This window comes from Halichoeres trimaculatus, unplaced genomic scaffold (assembly GCF_033239565.1).
Source record: "Halichoeres trimaculatus isolate MK-OKI-2021-1 unplaced genomic scaffold, fHalTri1.1 fHalTri1_scaffold_12, whole genome shotgun sequence".
Lineage (NCBI taxonomy): Eukaryota > Metazoa > Chordata > Actinopteri > Labriformes > Labridae > Halichoeres > Halichoeres trimaculatus.
The window spans coordinates 9,658,840-9,677,770 of NW_027437190.1; the positions used below are offsets into that span (position 1 = coordinate 9,658,840).

The 18,931-nt window shown below is 39.3% G+C and overlaps 1 protein-coding gene across 1 annotated transcript in view; it reads right to left on the reverse strand.

The window, feature by feature from the left end:
- bckdhb (branched chain keto acid dehydrogenase E1 subunit beta) overlaps positions 1 to 18,931 on the reverse strand; it is a 58,237-nt gene that overhangs the window by 26,471 nt on the left and 12,835 nt on the right. Inside the window, exons 6-8 of the mRNA XM_074683660.1 lie at positions 17,761 to 17,869; positions 13,635 to 13,732; positions 11,145 to 11,255 (exon numbers count right to left, since the gene is read on the reverse strand). Of these exons, the coding sequence (XP_074539761.1) occupies positions 11,145 to 11,255; positions 13,635 to 13,732; positions 17,761 to 17,869 (318 nt within the window). The remainder of the gene's footprint in view (positions 1 to 11,144; positions 11,256 to 13,634; positions 13,733 to 17,760; positions 17,870 to 18,931) is intronic.

Here is an 18,931-nt window from a genome sequence, read left to right on the forward strand (position 1 = left end):
GTCAGGAAAAGGAAAAAAATCTAGTTTATTAGAGCGTTTAGGAATTCTTCATTTCAATTCATTTTGGAATCTCTTCCCAGTTGATAAAAAAGAAAATAATAATAATAGATTGAACGTTCAACCAGTTCATCCAAGGCTTTACATCTGCTTTTCTCTTACACCCAGGATCTGGTATGTTTTGCTGGGAATCACTGTCCTATAAAAAAAAAAAAAAGGAAGATAATTATCCAGCACATTTCCACCCTGCCAGACTAATGCTACTCTCAGTGTGACAGTTTCAGCTGGTAAATTCAAAAGCATATGATATCTGTTGTAGCTGCCTTGTCAGAATGGCCAAATACTGATGGGTAACTTGAGATCATAAATATGCAAAGTTGCAGGTTTAAAAGAGACTGATAGCACGATAATGCTGTTATGAAAAGGTTAGAAGAGTAACACTGAAGCATTGAATAACAAATATTTAAGTACTAAAGTAAATCAGTCACATCAAAGATAAGCTACTGAACTTCTTGACATACTGTAGCCTAAAGGTATGATGGGTAAAGTAGACTTTTTCAACATCACACCACTTCAGTGTTGTATTGAAATGCTTCTGTGGTGCATTTATATTTAGCTTTTAAATAAACAGGTTGTTACTTCATCTGTGCGGGACACATTCAGGCAACAAGGTATGTGACTGTTGCCGGCGCAGCGCTGGGAGGTGTTACTGGAACAGTCTCTACAGTTGGCATGTTAAGTTGGGGGTCAATTGGTCACTGTAAAATTATATCATGTCATTCATATATTTTCAATGTCCAAATCCTAATAAAAATCCTAAATTCTCTGTCTCCTCTATCCAGGACACAATCTCCTCGGATGTCTGTCTAACGTGAGTCTGGTTCTGTCTGAGGTTCCTGCCTGTGAAAGGGGAGTTACTCCTTGCTGTTGTTACTTGCTAAATGCTGTAAAGTGCTGTACTCATGGTGGGCAAAGAAGAAACAAGACACCTGTTCTTTATGTTGGGTTTCTGATAACAACATTTTATCAACATTAATGGGTTTAGACCTGTCAATGTTTTTGGAAAGTGTCTTGAGGTAATGTTTGTTATGATTTGGCATAAATACATAAATAAAGACTGACTGATTTAAAATGTTTTCCAAAATTATGAACTTGGCTATACAGGCTTTTTAAATGGAAGTGTGTGTCATTTCCAGAGCTTCTACAGCCAGCCTCAAGTAGGAATGTTTTTGTAGCACTTCTGCATCTGCCTGTTTCCAAAGACCAGAGTTTGATGCTTGGTTAGCAGTGGATCCTCCAGTAAGACTGAACTGAGGGCTGAAGGATTTGGACGCCATATTGATTCAATAAATTTGTTGTTCTCATGTTGCCTCTAGCATTGGATGGAGGTCAATATGGGCATCCTGGCAGGTCTGTGGCTATGCAGCCCTGTATCCAACAAGCTGTAATGTGCCAAGTGTTGCAACAACCTCCAACCAGAAGCAGCATTAACACTTAGCAATTTGGACCCTTGTCTCTCTTTCCTTGGATCAGATCACACTGACCAACCTTTGTTCCCCACAAATAGCCTTGGCAGCTGATAATCTTGTCACCCCTCCTTTGACCACCTTTGGAAAGTACCGGCCACATAAAGGAGCTGCAGTCATTAAGATGTCCCAGTTTGGTCATGCTAAAGTTGTTCATATCAGAGATAGACCCATATGGATTTTTCCGGCCCGATACTGATACCGATTATTTGTAGTCAAGGAGGCCGATAACTGATATTTGGAGCCGATATTAATTTGCAGTCAAAGTGAAAATATTGGTGTCAAAATTTTGAACAATACAAACTCCAACACTTAACTTCGTTCAAATACCTTTCAGCACAAGTTAATTTAACAGCTTCCAGGCTTAGCAGCATGTTTTATAAAGTTAAATGAAAACTTAAAAAAAAATAGTCTAAGTTTTTTCAACAGTAAACAAAGTTTTCCAAAATTAATGTTACTGCAATAACTGTAATAACTGCACTGCTGATTGGCTCTTTCCCAAGTCATGGCTCTGCTTGTAACCAATCAGATGGTACTGTGGGTGGGACAGTGCTGGGGACCGAGTAGTGACTGCAGACAGCGGAGCGGCTGCATCAGAGCCGCAACAACGCAGTTTTAAATTTGTTTCTTATCGGCCGTCGGATTAAAAAAAAGGCCGATGCCGATACGCCTCAAAATGCCAAATATTGGCCCCGATAATCGGCCCAGCCGATAATCCGTCAATCCCTAGTTCATATCCTCATACCTGTTCATTTTTCCTGCTTTCAATGCACCAGCGCCGTGAACACAATGCTCTCTTGTTCCTCACCCTCTGCCACTGTTTGTCGTTAGCAAAGAGAAAACAAATCTTTTAGGTTTGGCCAGTCTGGAAACACCAGATGTTCTTCCTGGACCAGTTGCTTCCTCAACCATCAAAGCCTGATTTACAGTTTTACTAAAACTTACCTCTTTTGATAAGGATTGGCTTATATAACTTATTATGCTCCTAACATGCTCAATAGACTTGATTTTTTAAATACACTTACTGGTAAGTTGTCAGAAACTCATGTGGTTACAGTTTCACTGCCACTGGTTTACTCACTCTGTTCACATTATGTGCCACAGCTACTGTTAAAGACAGCTTCACAGCCAGTTTTCACTGCAGCCCAGCTCACGTTTGAGTGACACTCCTAAAAAGTACAGTGGAAACTTTAAGATATTATCACAGCAGAAGGAAGCAGATCATCATCTGGAGGCCACCTGTTAGGAGCTTTGATATGTTGTTCTATATCAGCTTGACTGTGACAAGTCCAAAGCTCTTCTCTCTTTTTAGGCATTGAAGTAAAGAGAATGGGTCATCACTTTTACTGTATGAACTGTGATTGGCTTACATGGAGCTTGCTGGACACTGGATCAGTTGGATCTAAGAAGAGAAGAATTGTCACCAGGCCAAAATGCCTCCATATGCATCAGACAGAAAAAGATGGGGTAAGCATGCTCTGCAGCAGCAGGCCTGTTTCAACAAATTTCCAAGCAGCCGTTCAAAAAGCTGGCTTTTTTGGATGCGCTCCAGACATTTTTGTAACTCAACACGATCGTAGCTGAAACACAGGGATAATGAGGCTGCTCTCTGTGAGAGATGTCAAAGCAGGCTTCTTAATTGGTGCCATAAGGAAAGCATCCAGTCCTTGTAAAATGTTAATGTGTCGCTTTGCTCTGGCTTCTGCACAACTGAAAATTTCTAGAAGTCTGATGATTTTTTTTCCACCGACCATCTGAGAAAAACACTTCAAGTTATGGAATTGTTAATAAGCTGACATCATTTACTCTGTAACTGAGCTCAGGGTCTCCTGTGAATGGAGCAAAGCTCCTGATGTTTATTATAAGGTTATTAAAAGCACTACTGCCAGATGTGGCAGATCAGGCCTGTCAAAGCTGGGGAAATGTAAAAACCCTTGGCAGATTCTTGCCTCAAGGAAAAATGATCAAAAAATTGAAAGCTCATTTTAACCACAATAATCCTGACACTCAAAAATTTTAAAATTAGATCAAATTTTCCAAAACATGTTCATGGAGAGTTGAAGGTAGTGGGGCTGAGGGTATAACTCAGAGCATGGTTATCCATTGTTTGGTTTGCTCCTGAAATTACGAGCCAGACGGCTTCTTTGGTCGTAAATACTAAATTTGGGGTTGAGGCCTGAACATGTAAAGAAAAGAAACGGTTTAAGAGTCTGTTTTTAATCATAATCAGGAGTCTGTTCCATCCGAGTCAGCCAGGATCAGTTCTGCATAAATACAGACGATTAAATGTTTTTTAAGTATCATCCTTTTAATGATTATGTTCCAGATTATTGTGTGGTAGTAATTTTTTCCATCACTCAGATGAGTGCTGCTCTGCTAAAGTCTCTTTATGGCAACTGCAAATGACAGATCATTTACTCTGTATAATTACCGTAGGTGGCATTTAGAACAATAACCACCACAGCTGTCGAGACCAGGACTACACAGTGAACTCAACACTGAGCAGAAAACACGGCTGGCTCCCTGAGTACGTCTGCTTGATGTGTTCTTCCACCTCAGTGCAAGGCAAACAAACATATGTGAGTGTCCTGTGTCCTGCCTGACTGACTGCCGCCTGCTTCCGTGAGCTCTGTTTACCTGCCGTCCTCTGCTGTGGACACACATTACAGTTTGAAATCATTAAACACGAGTAAGAGGGGCAAAGGGAGCGTTGATGGGGAGGTTTTATCTGTACGGTGAGTCAACAGACACAAGAGCACTGGGAACATGAAGACAATGGCACCTGCATCGCTTCCAAGAAACAGACCAGATGCTGCAGCACAATCTCTTTCAGTCCCCCCCCCTCCTTACGTCACCTTATCTATCAACAATGTATTAACACTGACTTTTTCCAGCTCAGTGATTTATATTTACGCTTGATACTAGTGCACTCGAGGACTGCTTGTCCTTAAATGACTCCTCTCGCATGTGTTTTTTGGAGGGTTGAACCGGTTCAGCCAAATTGGTTGCATCACCAAAAGGGCTGAGATCCAGGCATCACAGAGACTTCAGCGGGACCAGAGACAATATCAAGAGGAGACAATGTGCTGGAGAAGAAATGTTACAAGGCACACCAGGGACTTCTAAAGCCATGTCATGTCCACGGAGGACAGCACATTGGTGCTTTGGTTTGGTTTGGTTTAGCAAATCAAGATGTCTTGATACCAAAAATGTAACCATCAGTGCATTTGGCAAGATTTTTTATGGTCTGTCTGAAGAGATCAAAAAACCGCTCTGACATGTCATCTTTCTGACAGGTTTGAACAAAAGCTGAAGTCACAGGAAAAGCATCTGTTGTTAAAAACATTCGACTCGGTCAGGCACAATTAACTCTGTATTGGTCAGAAGAGCTTTGGCTTGCTGATGTTACCAGTGTTTCAAAACAGCACACAAATCCAGTTAAAGAGCATTTCACCACAGCAGTTCACATTGTCTTTATACAAGCTCCATCAGCACAGTTTGCTTTTCTGTCTTTCTTGAAGCTGCCACAGAGATGCATTCTGGTAAACAAAGCTTTACACTGGGCATGAAATATGATGGACAGCAACTCACTGAAACTAGTCACAACTGATCCTCATAAAAAAGGATTACAGGGAGTTTCTACATCCACCTCCAAGCCCACAGAGTTCAAGTGCTCATACTGTAAGACAGACTTTGGATGGATTATGACTTTTATAGGAGCAGATGGGACTCACAGGCTAGCTCAGACCTGCTACGAAGACAAGCCCAAACTTAGCAACTCCCCCGTGTTTTAAATGAGCAAAAATCTGTGAGTTTGAAATAGTGTAAGAGGCAGAAGTAATACAAAGACGAGAAGAGAAAATGACAGACAGAGCTTTGTGCCCGGTGAGTAACTATGAGATACCAACACAACACAGGCTGTAAAAACACACACTCCTTACAGTGACAGCGCCTTGGCCAGGCACAACTTGAAGAGTTGCCTTTCAGTGGAGTTAGTGGTGATGTAAGGTTCGCTCTTTGTGTACATCAATCAGAGAAGAAGGGAGAACACTGGGCTTTTGGCTCTTTTATGTGAGACACTGCTCAGTAAGAAACAAATGAAACATTCTTGTATCTGCACTTCTAAAAAAAAGTACAATAAAACTTTAACCATGGGATTAATGCTGTCACTTTTAATGAGAAATTATAACAAAAATGAGTTTAAAACTTACATTAGACATGCTCAACAGACAGTTTCAGCGACATAACCTTGTCTCCCTGCAACAGTCATCCTGAAAACCTTCAGAACCTCATTAAAAAGGTCATGTTATTATTAAAAGCTCCCTGCACCGCTCAGGAACTAATGTCTGTTTCGCGGATCGGCCTTGACGAGCCGCTCTGATTTGTCACAGGCAGGATTCAGACTCTGGAAAACTTGACAATGAGGCTGAATCAGCAGCTGAGGACTAATAGAATAATGGAGGTGTAGATTTTTTTATAGTGCAGTCTGGCAATTTCAAAGCCAAGTTAAGCAATTGTAGATCAATGTAAGACTGGACAGGACTGTCAGCTAACATAGCATCTGAAAAGCCATCAAACAACAGGGGGTAGAGCAGAAAACTTAAAGCAGAGTTTAAAAAGATCTTTTGCTGTGTGTTTCTCTTACAAACTATATCTCCACATGTGCTCTGACCATCGCACAGCTTCCCACAGCATATCATCTAAGCCGCTGGTCTGGCAGAGGTAAACCAGCCATTTTGTTTATCCCTTAAAGATCAACTGTTACATTTAGTGGACCGCTCTCGGCAGCAGGATAAAATAAAATACACTTTTTTTCTCTACATTCACAGCAATTTCCGCCTATGATACCCTTTGTCAAAGAGACTGTTGAATAAATTTAGATCCAAGTATAGCTAGTGGCAGCCAGAACGGATCCCTCAGGAAACAGAGAGATGGCATATTGTGCTGCCTTAATGATCGCTCATGCTTAAATACATATCATTCTCCATTTATTTTAAATATACAGGCTCAAAAACAACATGCAGGCTGCATATAAATGTGCAGGCCACATAACACACACACTCAAACACACGTGTACACATCCTCGTCTGAAAGGTACGAGAGGCGAATGTGAGTCACAGGAAATTTTAATTGGCTGCCAGAAGCCGGATGTGTGTCTGCGGCCTATCTCTCTGTCTGCACACTCACCGAATCTGACGACCAGTTAATAAGAGGTACAAAAGGCCAGCTTTACTGAGATGTGTGCTTGCCGGAAAAGCTGGACACCAGGTGTACAATCTTTTGAATTAAGAAGTTGACACAAGGTCTGGGTTACTCCCTCTCTAGGGCTAGGAATAGCACTGGTCCCAAAAAGTTTATTCTTAAAAGATGAGACACTCAGCAAGAGTCCAACATATCCTAATTATTTACACACTCAGCCAAAAACATGTCAGAGTAGTATAAAAAACTCAAGATAACCTGTCTCAAGACTATATAATAGAAACTTTGGTTGTTTTCAAGTATTTGAAGGAAAAACTTTTAGGGGAGCGTTCTTCTAAAGTGAGGAAATATCTTGGCCTTTTGGATGAAGAACAAATCTACTGTCTCTTTTTTTACTTTATTTCTAGTGTCTGTTTTTGATTTTACTTTATACTCCTTGAGATTAATGTGCCAGTTATTTCTGTCATACTCTGAGTCAAGCCAGTGGTTCATAAAAATTAAGGACAGATTAACTCGTCATTTGTTATTGCTTTTGGCTCTATTAACAGATTTTCCATTTCAACTGGTGCTTATGAATTAATCCTATTTTAAGCAGTAAGTTGGTGGTTTATGTCCAACGGTTAACTGGTCCCGTCAGCTTCCTTTTCAAAGTGTGCAGTAAAACCTACAGTAACTGCAAAGCTTACAAAATAGTAGAGGCTCTGAATCGTTTTTGATTTGTCTCTTTAAATCTAAAAAAAAAAAATCTTGTTGAATTAATACCTCGAACTGGCTCAGTGTCAATGATGTGATCAAACCTGTTTTGCTGAGGGTCAGCAGAGCTACAGAACCTTCAAGATGTTGTGCTCGTTCAACATCGAACCGCAGGATCACAATCCTGATTACTGTGAATACAAACAGACATGTTTCTCATTTGAAGCATTTGGTCCATCCTACTGCTCCTTCATTATTGGCATTAACCTCAAGCAGTATAACTTGTTGTTCTCATTTGATACTCATTGAAAAACTCAAATTCAATTACCAGTTGGTATGCTGCAAAGTGTGTTAATAAAAAGAGGATCTGATAGTTTGCAAGTCTTTAAACTCAATATCTATACAAAACAGTATAAGGACACAAATATCAAATGACGAAACAAAAAATTTACATTGTTTTTGTTTCAAAACACTTTTTAAAAAAAAACAAAAAAAACTTTGATGTAAAGTATGAACTCATTTTGAATTTAATACTAGTAACATGCTTTGAAAATACTGGGGCAGGGGCATGTTTACCTTTGTCTTGTGTCAAATATTCTTGTCGACAACACTCTGTACAGGTTTGGAAACTGAGGGGACAAGTTTCTGGATTTCTAAAAGTGACATTTTACCCCATTCTTGTCAGATTTAGGAATTCAGCTCAATAACAGCTCAGGGTCTCCTTCGACATTTTTCATTTCATGACTCAGAAAAAGTTTTTCAATGGGTGACAAATCAAGAATCCAGGGAGGCCAGTGAAGCACCTGAACTCTACAGAGAAATGCTGTTGTGTCATTGTGTCATTTGCCTTGCTGACATATGTCAAATCGTCCCAGAGAAAGACGCTGTTTCGATGGAAGCATAGCTTGATCTAAACCCTGGTACACTTGTCCAGAATTAATGGAGCCTTCCAAAATGTGTAACCTACTAATGCCATGTACAGAAAGCATCATCAGACCATCACAGTTTCTGGCTTTTGAACTTTTGAACAAATATGAAGCTGGGTGGTCTCCACTCTTTAGCGTGGAGGAGTCAATGTCCATAATTCCCAAGAGAAAATCAAATTGTGATGTAGTGATTTCCTCTTCAGGACCCAAAGTTCACAGCCAATCAGTGCTGATTTTCAGCGATGTCTTTCTGCACATTTCCTCAGATTCTGTGAATCTTTAAATATTATTAACTCAGGTGATCAGTTGAATTGTTTTCTCTCAATGTTACACAAAGGAATATTATTCTCAAATTGTTGATATATTTACTTCACAGTCTATCTGAATCTGTACCCCTCCTTACTATTGAGACCCTTTCTGGACCTTTTCACACGGGTGTTTTTACAGCTTTTCAGTTAAAGGATGTTAACAATTTCCAAACCATCAAAATTTATTTCTATCATTTTATAGATTCACCACTTTTTCTGATTTCAGTTTGTAATAAAACTCTTAATGTCAGTAAAGACAAAACTGTGATTAAGTTGCCTTTTTTGAGAGAGGGCTGAAGACAAAACTAAAATAAACTGGTTTTCAAACATTTTGGATGCTTTGTTATTAGCTCAATAACTTTTCACTGATATACACAGAGATATTCATCACAATTACACCATGTAATGGAATTCTTATTAACTGTACAACAGTTTACCCTTATCAGACTTTCTCCTGGCTGACAAGCAAACAAAGTGAAAGACCGTTTTTCACGCCCAGCAAGCTACGTAACTGTACTTCAGATAAAACCTCTTTAATGTAAGCAATGTGCAGCTTTAACTACTGTCCATTCATTCTGAACCAGTAGCAGAGGGACAGGCAAAATCAATATGAAGCATGCAGATAAACATTAGCAGACTTGTTCATACTTGAGGCTATCTAAGAATAAAGTTCCAGCACCTTAAATAGATCATGTTCATGTATTATACTAATACATCTGCATCAAATCAGCCCTGATCCATGACCTTTCATTCATTATGAGAACAAGCCTGAACACCACAGTTAGACTCACAATTATCTTTCCTTCTGACTGACGCACACCTGGAGTTTTGCCCACATGAGCCAGATTAATTAAAAGATAAGATAATATGTCCTTTACGCTCATTCCAGTGCATTAGTGGAGATGATAAGCATCGAGAATTGGCTCAGAGGTAATTCTGTGCATTCAATGAGATATTTTAATAGTATGTTGGACAAAAGGGTCTTTCTGTGATCAGCCAGCAGAGCAGATCTGTAGCAAAATGTCTTAATGTAAGAAGAACAACAACAGCATATTAGTTTAGTGTTGTTTTTGACTGTTCAGCCATGTATGGGAACATGAACCATGTGCATCAGAACCAAGGGGAGATTTTTTTTTACAGGTTGTTTCATAAATGAACAAAGATTCATGAGGGTGTTTTTCTGGAGGAAATGACAAGCAGAGATGTTGTTGACAAGCCTGAAGTGGCAGACTGGGCATTAGATCTGCTCGGAAGCACATTAACACTGTAGTCAATTTCATGGCAGTTGTTTTAATGGGGCGCTACTTTGTGGTGAAAAAAAAGCCCATGTTCACTTCTGAAGTCTTCTCTTCAAATATCTGAACCTGACTTCAGTTCATTTGCAGTTGGGAGTCCTTCAGCAGCTGCACAATACTTCAGTCTCTGCCATCAGTTCCAATTGACTTCCTATTAAATTACTACTCCCTCTCACACGCCACTATTTCTCCCGTGCAGTAACTGTTTGTTAAAAGATTTGCTTGGCAGCAGGAGCAGCATGGCGCTCACTAAAGTTAAATGTCTTTCCAGAGGTGCATAAAAAATTGGACCATAAATGTGTCATATCAAAATGTATTTGGTTATTCATCTGCATGTTAAGACAAGGAGACAGAATGTGATGTGTGCAGGGACTACGGAAAACAAGCGTCATGAGCATGGAGAGGATGCACACACTGTTTAATCTACCAACACTTGCCAGTGGTTACCAGGAAAGAATCTTTTCTGCCACAACTTCCCAAACTGTTCATTGCGTGCTTCTTCTCCCATTTCTAAATAAATAAGGATGGAGTACCCACTGGAAAGCTTTCCTGTCTCAGAGTTGTCCCAAACAAATATTTTGCTTTGGTGAGCACCATAGCCTGCATATGAGCTGAGGCAAAAACAAACTAGCTATCATGCCTTACCAGTTGTTGAAGGAATCTTGTTTATCCTGCACCAAAGAAAACCTCAAAGTCCTGAGAGGAACATTTCCTCTGAACCACAATAAAAACATTTACAGTAGGATTAGCTGCTATGGTTCTGATGGAATACAGCTCTTTAATGCTGGCATTATGGTAAAAAGGATGGTATTTATACATCACCCTCTCTATATTCTGACCACTCAACATGCCTTTGCATTACAAGTCATATTCACTCATTCATGTCATATTTATACCCTGATGGCAGAGGCTGCTATGATCATTCACAAACTGATGGCCCGGCCAACACAGATAGTTTGGAGTAAAATGCTTTGCCAAAGGACACTTGTGGACATTGAGACCAAGGATTGAACTGCCAACTTTCAGATTAAGAGAAGACCCACATCGCCCTCTTACGTATTTCAGACCATAAAGATCTAAAGAAGAATATTAAAATCTAATTTTGTGCTTTTTACGTTTCAAAAGTCAGAAAATGAGTGTGAGGCAGAGGCAATTGATACTGCTGCTGTGTTTGTCATGGTGCATGTGTATCTCTCTTACCTTACAGACTGTTTCAACATCCCAGGGCAGGATAGTCTGTAGATCAATGATCTCACAGGATACACCCAGTTTCTCCTGAGCCATACTGGCCACTTCCCTCATCACATGGATCTAAATGAAAAGAAAAGGAAAAACACTTTTAAATCAAGCCTAACACAAAAACAATATTAATCAATATTCAATAGCTCTCTTTTCATTTTTCTCCTTTCTCATCTTTTTAGTTATCTTTGTATTTTGAGCCTGCGATTACTTTTTTTTATGATTCATTTGTTGGCCATTGGCATCAAACTGGTCATGTTTGCAGCAGTGTTTTTACTTTTTTTCTGTTCCTGTGTGTATTGAGAGATTCTACATTGCATTGTTAACATGTGAGATTTTAGCTGTTAGCAGCCCATAGCACACGGAAGAGCGAGACTTAAAGAAAAGGTGAAGACTGTTCAGTCTGGATTATGTGGAGATGATGGTTGACTGGAGAATTATGGCCAAGCTGGCTTTGGTCTTTTTTTCTAGTTGATACTTGTCGTTCTATTTATACATTCTTAGAATTTTTGCACAAAGCACAGTCTTGTATTGCTGCTGTGACTTTGAATTTCCCTTTGGGGATTAATAAAGTACATTCTACTCTACTTCTATTCAAGAAATAACTGGCATTTTGATGCAGTTTTACAACAATAAAAGTCCTATAAATTAAAGGTGAAACGTAACACAAAACAAACTGTTTCAAATCAGTGACATAACTGACTCTTTCTTATTAATGCTCTCAATGAAAAAAGCCTATTTCTCCCCAAAACTTGTGATTTCCTCACAACAAAACAATAGCTATTATACCTTTAACTTTACAACAAAACCAGACAAAAAAAAAGAGGCTCTCTAGACCTAATGTACAGGCTGTTGTTTTGGAGTTAGGATTCATATGGTATAAACAGAGCTGCAGTAATTGATTACTTCAGTAACAGAGTATGATTGGTGTTTAATCAGGTCAACTAATAAGAACTTTCTGGAATCACCTTTGTTTTCCCTTTTATCACTGTTTTCTTCTTTTGCCTTTACTGTTGTAAAACTGCAAATGTTCCTGTTGTGGTTATCAAAGTTGATTATCTTATCCCCTTTTATTACTCCATCTAAATAAATGATTACACTCTAAATTAATTGGACTGGCTGAAGTACTTTTTATCTATTTTATTGGAGGGACTCCAGTGACTGCAACCAAATCTAAATAAACAAAAGTGCTGAATTGGTACCATTTAGGCTGCCAGGCTTTGAGTTTCTGCGTCAACGGGTAGAGATATGATCAGTCAAAATGTTGATGGGAAAAATGCAAACTACAAAAGACCATAGGCATCTGAATTGAAGATATGCTTTTGTATCGCAAACATGTAAAAAAAGAGGGATGTTTTTTGTTTTGTTTTGTTTCTGTTAGGACTCAGGTTTTTAAAAAGTAATTTGGACTAATATCCATGAACAAACATATACACATGCAGAATCTGTGAGGAAGAAGATGAACAGTGTCCGATGCTTTTTTGTTTCTCTGTGCAGAACCAGCAAAGTCAGTCCTTTGCATGTTGGCAGGTTATTGTTTCTAGTAAGTGAACAGTGTCTGGAAAAAAGTGAAATGCCGAAATAAAATCCCTGAATCCAGTGCATAATATCAGAACTTTCTTCTTATTTATTTAATATCTATTTGCATGTGTCTTTTGCTCTTTCTCAATTTGTTTGTCTTACTTTAAACACGTGATCTGCTTGATATGTGATATTGATCCACTAAACTTAAAGCCTCAAATTATGGGCCATTGTCTTAAGAAGTTAAATCACTGACAGATGATCGCTGATATGTTTGAGATCGAATCAGCAAAGTGTTTGGAAGTCATTTGGTGGGAATTAAAACTGCGTGTGAGGAAGAGAGACATACTTTCCAAGGTTTTACCAAATCCTTTTTTTCCTGCGTGGACCATTCAACAACATCACTAGCTATGATAAAGGGGGTTTTGTTGTTTATTTGAGAGTTGTTTTTTTGTAATGCCCTCAGGCCCCCTCCCATGCTGCAGGCACATTGCAGCTTGGATAAGCCTGTTGGAGTGGCTGTGTACAATCAAAGCCTGGGATGGTTCCTGTTGAGTTACAGGCATCTTGACGCTGAGCTGCAGAAAATAAAATCTCTCGGAACAAAGAAAGGAAACAATGGAAAGTGTGCAGGATATATTTAGTATTAACACACACACAGAGCCAACAACAGCCCTGATGTTGTGAAGATGTCTGGAAAGATAGAGCCACAGACTTAGAGCTCAAAGACCCTGCTGGGAGAGAGGGGGCTTGTATCAGATTTAAAGTTAATCCGCTGCTTGCGTCTGTGGCTTTAAGCATCATTTAGAGGAGAGGACACAGGGCTGCTTTTTTCCTGTGGCCATGGAAAACGATCCAAACATAGATGAGGACTTGAAATGGCTCGGGTCACCCACAGAGAGTCTGTCAATGATTCACGGGATCACCTACCTGTGTCCCCCAGGCAACCAGAGTGACGTCACTTCCTTCCTGCAGGACCTCGGCCTGTGACAGAGGGATGGTGTACGCCTCCGCAGGAACCTGCTCCACTGAGGAAACACAAATGTAGCAGATTAATACACCCTAAGAGCTAAACACATTTCATGCAAGCTCACGTAAAACAAACGAGGGCCTGAACAGAACACTCTCAATCTTTTCACAAAGTGTCCTGTGGTTTCATGTTTAATATTCAGAACCTAAACGGAGCAGATCTCCAAAATGAAAGAGTAGAAGACAAACTGCTGAAATGACTGATTGTGAGAGAACACAAACTCCAACTGTAGGACATTTTCTCTGGCTGATTTCAAATACTTCCTCATGTTCTTTCCAGAGCCTTGTCTCTTAAAAAACAGAGTGTGCTTTTATCAGCACAACCTAATGTATGACCTAATGTTATCTCCTGCCAGCTACAAGCCCAGAGCTCTGATTCAAATAGACAACAACACATTGGTGGGATGGGACACAAATCAGAAAGGGGCCACAGAAACAGGACATCCGTCCAAAGTGAAGAGCTCAGCAGCCAACATCTCTTTGAACCACAATCCAATACAAAGAGCGTGTAAGTATATGCTTTGAATAATAGTTAATAACATCTTGGAAAAGTGAAGCAGCCATGGAAACCATTAAAATGTAAAAGCTTATCATAAACTAAACCTGCCAACACTTTAAAACATGCTGCTTATTAGCAGTGTTTATACAGCCAGGGACAACATGTAATCATAACATGCAATATTAACTTTCTCTAAATCATATTCACCAACATCGTCAGAGCTTTGGCTACAAAAACACAGATCACAGGATCTCTACGTGAGAGGGAAATCTGGGTAACCAAACTACAGATCGCTTTCCCACATGGCAGCAAATTAAGTCAAAATTACAATTAGTCAGTAATTATACTCCAGGGAGACATGAAGATTTAGACCTTTCTGGAAACCTTGAATGACTCCCATGATCCTTTTAAGCCATTTAGGAAAGAAAGCGTACCCATCCCCACCACTCGCTTAGTTCAAACAACATGGAGGATGAGTCATCAGCAACTTTCAGACGAGACAGAAAATAGGCCGCTTGAGTGGAATAATAGCATTTTACAGAATCTTAAAATTGAATTATGAAAACTAGGTTATGGTTTAATAAGTAGAATCTCAGGCCCTCACGGGCTCGATGAGACCAATGTGTGGTTACTTTCAAAGAGAGGCCACAGCAATTAAAAACATGACTTCATAACCTAAGCAGAGATTGTTGGAGGCATGTGGTCCTGGCAGAGCTGGCTGGAACTGTCACTTATCTAAAACAGAGGTGATGGCACCCCTAGGGGAATAATGGGGAACTGCATGGGGATTTATTTTATTTTTCTTGAGCATAAATTAAAAAAAAAACATACACCATGCATCATAATTTCTAAAATACCTAACCATAAAGTATATCAGTTCATTTTATATTGTGTAATTTACATAACCATTAAAAATCATATTCACATTTAAGTAAATGTTTGGTCCTTATTCTCTATCAAAACTGTCTTTAAGCATAGGAACACTGTTAAAAACCAACAAAGTGAGTGAAATCTCAAAAACCCACTAAAATATATGAATGTGCTCTACTGTATTTAAAGCACAGGGTCAGTGTTACAGAGTTAGACGGAATAGCTGATGTGCACGTAAACAGTCAGGTAGGCCACTTAATCATGACTAGCTTTATGTTGTTTGTATACATGAATATTTTATACCAGCACATTATTCATCCTTCGTATCATTGACCCCTGGGAGTCCCTGTGTATTGCCACTTGTCTTTAAGTCTCCAGATCTTCATCATTTCTATGAGTCGAACCTGACTCTTGTGTGGTTTTTCCTACAAGCACCTGAACCCTCTGGGAACTCTCTCTTCTACTTCAGCGTCTCACATCTGAAGACATTTTAAAACAACACATGTTCACACTTCAGGTTGTGGATTAATTTTCATTTTTCTGTTCTTCAGTCTGTTTTGTAAATAAAAATATTGGTCTCAGATTTGGTTTTACAAATTGTTGCAGCCAGCCTGGCAACACAGCTGTAAAAGGTCTATGAGACAGCTCACACCAGCCACTTGTATCCACTTTAAAAAATACTGTTCTACTGCTCAGCAAATGTAAGGAAGGTGAGTTAGACACAAATAAATAGTCAAAAAAACAAAACTTTGGGTGGCCTCAAGGTTTTGCCATTATGCACAGAGGTCATAGTCCTGGTTAAGCAGTAGGCATAAGTCATGGTTTTTGAATAGTTTAATAACCTTTAACACTAAAAAAAAATTACAGCATAAGTGCCAGTTGTTGTCATCAAACTAGCCGACTAGGGGTAGGAGAAGAAAATTGAAAATCAATATATAGGGATTTCTGTCAAAATAGTTTTTTTTTTTTTTGTCAAATTCAAATTCTTCATTTCAGTCTTTGTTAATAAACTGGATTGGAAAAAAGTTACCACTTTTCTCCAGCTGGGGGTGAAATGTGCCTCTTTGACTAACGTGATGTGCATTTTATGGGAAAATATGGCTCCTGATATAGTCTGTAGACATTATCATCAACATTTCATTTTTTCACATGGTCTGTTGTTAAAAAGCTAATTTAAAATCACAAAAATTGTAAATATTGAAAAATCGCAATTTAAATTGAATCGGCACCCAAAAAAACCTTAATAGAATCGAGTTGCCAGAACAGCCTATCGTCCCAGCCCTTTCACCGACTACTACAGTTATTTATCTCCTAACGTCTGCAGAAGGAGATATTTGATTAATTGGCAGAATAGTTAAAAATAAACAAAGTGACAACTCACAGTGACCCTCTACTCTCCACATTTCTGGTCTCAATGTCCTGATTTCTAAGAGTAAAAATGCCCCCAAAATATTATTGTAGTGCATCAACCTTTTTACTGGGTCTGCTTTGATTAAACCACCTCTTTTCCTGTGACAAGTGCAACACAAAAGGGAAGTGGACATCACAGTTATAGGACAGGTACCAACACGTTTTAATTACATGTTGTTTTTTATTACCCAGTTAGTGAGCAAGTGCTACACAAATATAAACAAAGTTTGCTAGCAAACAAGTTTATTGCTTGTTTGCTTGTGAAATCCTTACAACTAAATTCAAGAAGGCCATTTTAAACTGAGCTATGCCTACACTTTATGACAAATCTACTGTCCTTGTTTGATAAGTGAACAATGAAACTCAAGTTTTTCTTTCCTTTTTTTACTTGTTCTGCAAATAATCAAGATGCCTTATCCTTTCAATAACTGAATAACTTTGGAATACAAGATGCATCCCTCTCACTGCGCATTTGGGGTTTTACCTTTTGCTTCAAAGCTCAGAGTAATGAGGTAAATATGAGTAATAGATTCATACTCTTTATGCTGATGAGTGCTTTGAATATCACATGGCACTGCAACAAGAGAAATGTTCTGGACATCAATTTCTTACATATTGTCTTAGTTGAAACAATCTAACCACTCAGCTATAATATTTCACAAGCTCATCTGGCTCATATCAGAGCAGGGGAACCAACAAAGTTGTGAAAATATAAGGCGTCTGTTCAAGGCTGGTAGTACCAATCTTTTATGGGTCTGTCTTTCATTACCTCCAAAATCATCTCCCAGCTCTGTTTTAATCACAGATATCAAATTATTATTGCATAGCCAGGGCAGGCAGATCTGTTTTGCAATACTTGCCAACGTATGTCAAATACATATGTTTGGCCGAGCTGTCTGCACAAAGCAATTCTGTCCTCAAGTTTAATCAAGGCTTCCTGCCTCCGCACAGAGAGAGGATGAGGAGAGGATTCAGCTCCACACTGTCAACACTTCACAGCCCATTTAGAAGGTCTGCTTCACACTTGGGGTCCTGCTGATCTCATATTGTTTGCAGGGAGGAACACTGTTTGTTTGTCTTGCATGACTTCTCTAACAGGGGGAACATTTGCTTTCAATAAAGAAACCAAGCGAACAGAACAAGAGCCAGTGAGGCACAGGGTTAGAGGAAGCTGAACATCAGGGGGTGACAAATGAGCTGACAAGTGGATCAGTTACAAACTTTAGATTTGAACACAGTATAGCTCACCTGCTGCTCTGTACAGGATCTTAGGTTCAAAGAATATGCAGGGGTTCTTGTCTGCGATGCAAGAGAGGAGGAGTCCTTTAGCCTGGACTGGGCCACGAGGGATCACAACCTGGGGAACACATGATGAACTCTGTTAGACCCATGATGTCAAAATAACCCAACTTCCAGACTATCTTAAATCCTTTTAAATCTAATTTCAACAGTGTCGAAGATGATTTTTTTCTATTGCCAAATGAAGATGGGGGTTTCAATCTTTAACACAACATTTCTGTATCAACTTACAGTTATGTGGCAGGGTTGTCTGATATGTGACAACTATCAAACTTTGTAAACTCAGTTTGTTGCACAGTTCAATGTACAGAAGATGAGCGGACTGTTTAGTTTCACTTCCAGCCTTGTGCTCTGAGACGTGTCCATAACGTTAGGAAATCCTGTCCTACCAGCGAGAAACCACAGCTGTATTGTTTGTTTCTTTCTTTTGTTCAATCAGTGAAAACTGACTGACGCTGTATTCACTCTGCATTATGCTGCAAACCAAAGACATGCATTCAGAAAAGTTATTGAAATAACACTGAGCAAACGGTATTGTATTGACCTCCATATGATAGTTCAGCGCGTCAGCCAAGTCACTCCTGGAAGTCAAAACACATCAGCAGCTTTAGTATTGGACTAAAAGCGCATACACACCACAGGATAATCGGGCTGATTTTTGTCCTGATCTCCCCCTTATGATCAAAGCCAGCAAAGGCCTGATTGTCTGACGCCTGCAAATGACATTGTGTGTGATTTTCTTGTGGTGTGGGGTGAGTTAAGTGTGATTTTTTTTTCTGGTCAGAGCAAGTTGGCCTCCCATTGAGAGATTGTAGATAATGAACATGTTTAATATTTGCAAATAGAAATCCTGGAGTGTGTGGGGCTCTCCTAGAGGAGCCGAGCGCACACAGTGTGTAATGTCACGCGTACCAAAAAAACCCCAAAAACAATCAAGACGATAGCTGAATCAGCTGAGTGATCGAAGAGGAAGTCAAAAAACTATCTGTAAAACTTGTGGCGACTCCGACTCGCATTCGTTGTTCATTCATAACTTTACATAACATAAATTTTCTTTTTTCTTTTTTTTTAAATTGTACAATTTTCAACTTTGCAACTCTACACTGCGACCCTTATCTTA